At 54.4% G+C, this 4,533-nt stretch overlaps 1 protein-coding gene across 1 annotated transcript in view; it reads right to left on the bottom strand.

Moving 5' to 3' along the window:
• Nucleotides 1-734: 734 nt before the first annotated feature.
• The window catches only part of LOC115539004 (serine/threonine-protein kinase WNK4), a gene marked incomplete at its 5' end in the record, with an annotated part of 28,281 nt that continues 24,482 nt past the window's right edge, over nt 735-4,533 (bottom strand). The window contains 3 exon segments of the mRNA XM_030350203.1: nt 735-1,154; nt 1,730-2,663; nt 4,336-4,432. Coding sequence (XP_030206063.1) covers nt 914-1,154; nt 1,730-2,663; nt 4,336-4,432 — 1,272 coding nt within the window.

Below are 4,533 nucleotides of genomic sequence, written 5' to 3'. Positions count from 1 at the left end.
TAAGTGGTTCCAGGTTTCATTTTCTTGTGTTTCTTTGCACTAAGAGGGCTTTAGGGTTAGGGGTTGTCATAATGTGGTCCTATAAACACCTTTGCGACTCTGAACTGGGACTATAAAGTCATGTTAAAATAAAACAGACTGGATTGACCTGCCTTCTCAAGCCAAGAGGGAAAAGCCGTACTGCATGTTCTACACTGGGACAGTTCGGTGAGGTCTATCTACAATTCAAAACACATAGTGTGTGGTTGTGTGTGCAATCTTCTTGTTAATGTAACCGATTGAGCTACTCCCGCCCACTGTCAACATTCATTGTAGCCAGATTTTGATTGACTAACCTGGTAACCTAAAACGGCTAATAGCCGGTTAGTCATGCAACAACATGCGTTTAACCCATAGAGGGCAAAATAGAGAATATTTAAATCTTATCCCACGTTTTTTAAAACATTGTGCATTGAAGACAAGATTTACGATGGAGGTTTTATCCTTTTTAAAAAAAAGCTTTTTTTAACTTTGCCTTTATTTTCTATTTTAATACTAAAACGCCTTTTACTTTCTATTTTACCCATTTCTTTGCATATGTTTTTCTTTTACTTGTCTATTATTTTATTTTATTGTATGACAATGTTTATATGTGAAACACTGAGTCTGCCTTGTGTATGAAAAGTGCTATATAAATAAGTTACCTTGCCTTTTTATTGCAGAGGGAATAAGACAGGAAGGTCTGGGAGATAGAGGGGAAGACATGTAGCTGGACCACAGAGGGGATTCAAACCCGGCTCGCTACGTTAGACTGATCCTACCTGTGGTACGCGCTCAACCCAGGGAACCACACTGAGGCTAACTTTTAACCAGGATCAATCCACGGCAGCACAGCGTGACCCAGTGCGCCGCGGTCCACATCTAATCAGTGATTTTAAGGTTTTCCTTTCAACGGGAACGCCCACTCACCCTGGAGCGGGCCCATGTCCACGCGCTGGAGGCTGTTCCGCCGCGAGGGGGGCACGCCACTGCTCTTTGACAGCCGGCGCTGGCGGTTGGACAGCATGGCGGCGGGGGACACGATGCCCGGGGGGGGCACCTTCCCCATCTTGGCGTACAGCTCCTCGATCTCCCTCTTCTGGGCCGCCTGCAGGGTCTGAACCTCCGACAGGTGTCTGGGGGGGGGGGGGGGGGGGGGGGGGGGGGGGGGAGGGGAGGGGGCCACGTCAAGCAGGGGGAGGCAGGATGGCCTCCTGTCTATGGGGACTCGTTCACAAAAACATCCTAGCACTATAATAAATGAATTATCTCTCCTCCCAATATATCAGTTTCGCTCCAACTCTCCGTATAACCTGAGATTTATATATAGATACAGTATATATATATATATACGTTATATGTGCCATGCTTTAATGAGCGTTGGATATAACACCACATTAGCATAAGTACACTAGAGACAATTTACAACATGAGTTAACAATCCTCTTCATCATTAAAAGTCCATCATCATTAGGAATAAGAAAGCAATGATTAATGTTTAAGGGAAACACTAGACAAGACATACATACTGATTAGCATTACAAGGCTGCGACATGCTAAAAGCCCCCAGGTTGGGGGTGCACTTCTAATGTATAGGAATGAAGGAGTGTGAGCCCGTGTGTGTGTGTGTGTGTGGGTGTGTTTGGCGTGCGCCCGCGTGTGCGTGCTTGCGACTGCGCGTGTGTACGAATCGTGCGGCGTGCGTGCTCACTTCTCCCGCAGCTCCTGCAGCTCCTCCAGCATCTCGCTCTCGCTGCTCTCCGTGTCGTCGCTGCTGACGTAGGGCGCGCTGCGGCTGTACGTCATGGTCCACAGGTGGTGCAGCGCGTTGGTGTACTGGGGGCTTCCCGAGCCCCCGTCCCACAGCCGGCCGCCGCCCTCGGCGTCCGCCGCCGTCACCGACAGCCCGCTGTCCGCCGACGTGCCCAGCAGGCTCAGGCTGCACGTGCGCTTGCGGCTCCGCCTCCTGGCGCTCCCGGCCTGCGTCGCCCGCGGACGCTCCTTCGTCTCCGCGGGCCTCCCTCCCCCTCCTTCCTCTTCGTCGTCCTCCTCTTCGTCGTCCTCCTCGTCGTCGGCGGCGGCGGCCTGGCCGTGCTCCGGGGCGGCGGCGGCGGCGGTTGCGGCGGCGTTGCGGCCGTCCTGGGGGGCGTCCTGGGTCGGGGGTCTGACGGGACAGGGCTGCGGGGGGGACATGGTGAGGGAGGTGCCCAGGCTGGTCTCCGAGCCGCCCTGCTCCTCGGTGCTGCTCTCGGACGAGGAGCTGCTGGAGCCGCCTCCCGGTCGGGCCCCTGGGATCGTCGTGGCTCGGGCCCCTGGATCGTCGTGGCTCGGGCCCCTGGGATCGCCGTGGCTCGGGCCCCCTGGGATCGTCGTGGCTCGGGCCCGTGGGATCGCCGTGGCTCGGGCCCCGGCGACCGTAGCGGGTCTGGCCCCGGGGACCACCGCGGGTCTGGCCCCTGCAGCCGTCGCGGCTCGGGCCCCGGGGACCGTAGGGGTTCTGGCCCCAGGGGCCGTCGTTGGTCGGGCCCCGGGGGCTGTAGGGGGTCTGGCCGGGGGGACCGCTGAGGGTCTTGCAGCCGTGGCGACGGCCTCCGAGCTGGGGGTCACCTGGAAGCGGCCCACCGTCACCGGCCCGAGTCGGCGTTCTGCAGAGAGGAGAGAGGAGACAACGAGACGAGGAACATCAGCAACACTACGATGTCGTCATTTATCATGGGGCTCTTCTTCCCGCTGGACCGACGGCCGACATCGAACCCTTTAAGTGACACAGCGAGGTTCACACGAGGTTCATAGCCACCTTACCATGAGGACGGCGAAGTTCTTGGAACCCTGTAGTCCAGATCATCGTGCCAGTAATGACTTGTTACTAGGAAGTAGGTGGCACTTATATAGATGTATTGCCAATAGTGCGTGTGTGTGTGTGTGTGTGTGTGTGTGTGTACACACGATCAATCACTTGCTGAACAATAGTGACTATTCTGAGGAGATTGGTTTGGAGTGATCAATTGAAATTGGCCATCCTAGGAAACAAAGTTTGACTGGGAGTGATTACAGATAAGAGATGATAGCCTGATTAGTGAATCTATAGATAAAGACTAACTTCCTGTGTGCATTTTTGGGTTGACTGAATGGTTTGATGATCCCATGATGCTCCAGTATTGATTGGGGCTGTTACACTGACTGATGACCCATAACATCAGGTTAAGTATTCCGTAGCAATGATAACCCTCCTGGAAAAAATCACCTTGGTTCCATTTTGGTTAACTCTTTTAATACACGTGTCTATTGTATGGATTTCCATGGTAAATCATGGATGCACAGCTGAAGCACACCACAGGGTTTCTGTGCCTTTACAAAGGAAACATCGGCTGTGGTTTCGCCCACATTTGACAAGTGCGACGAAAAGCAAACAACAGGAAATTGCTCTAAATCCCTGCACTCTCCTTGCAGGTATTTCAAGGTTGGGCTAAGTTGAAATCCTGTACTTCTTGGGTCTGTCCACTAGGTGTCCCCACAGGACACAAAAACACTGCTCATACCAGTTTAGACCCGGGGCACTTGAAACAGAGAGGGCTCTGTAGTGCGGCATAAACACAGGCAGGTGTGGACAAGGTGGAGGAGCAGTGGGGGGGGGGGTGGGGCAGTCTTTAACAAGCAACGCTGCCTTCTGATTGGCCCGGGCCGGTGGGAGGGGCTGTCATCGCACCTACACTTGTGTCCCTTGTTCAGTGGAACACTGCTCCCAGACACGGGCTTACGCAACGGCTCCAAGGGCCCCGCGATCAGGACACACTCTATCTCGGCGCCAAGAGGGTGAAATGGAAAAGTGGACGAGGATAAAGTACAATTTGCGACGGCGAACCGAGAATATGACAGCATGGCCACAACAGTCATCACGTCGTATAACGAAGAGAACAGTACACCGCACTTGCACACAAGCGGAGCGCTTGTGCGGTTTTTGCGAGTGCGTTCCGCGTGCGTGGTCACGTGGCCGCCCCCGCGCATGTGTACGTGTGTGTGTGTGTGTGTGTGTGTATGCGTCTATGCCCGTGCCGTGTGTGTGTGTGTGTGTGTGTGTGTGTGTGTGTGTGTGTGTGTGTGTGTGTGTGTGTGTGTGTGTGTGTAAACGTGTGTTTACGTCGGGGAGCATGTGCCTGTTTGTTTGCGGTGCGAGCCAAAACATAATCAGTCATTTTCCAGCGCCCCTTAGCCCCGGAGCCAATGGGTGTGCATCGTGGACCGTGTTTACATGAACCAGCGTGCGTCGAAGCTCACGAGGGCAACGTGAGCGCATGGGGAGGGGAAGGGGGGGCTTACCAGTAGCGGGAGGGTCCGTGGAGGGGGCCGTGGGTCTGGGAGGACTGGCGGTCATCTGAGGCATCGGAGGGTGACACTGGGGGCTGACGGACGATAACTGATCCGGAGGGAAGGAGAATCAATGGGAGGGGAGGCGTAGGGATTAGTCATTTATGATGCACGGCTGTCCTCAGCATGCATACATGTTCACATTTATAC

The sequence above is a fragment of the Gadus morhua genome, unplaced genomic scaffold (genome assembly GCF_902167405.1).
Source record: "Gadus morhua unplaced genomic scaffold, gadMor3.0, whole genome shotgun sequence".
Classification (NCBI taxonomy): domain Eukaryota; kingdom Metazoa; phylum Chordata; class Actinopteri; order Gadiformes; family Gadidae; genus Gadus; species Gadus morhua.
The sequence above is the reverse complement of the archived record's forward strand: the minus strand, read 5'-3'. Positions and strand labels throughout refer to the sequence as shown.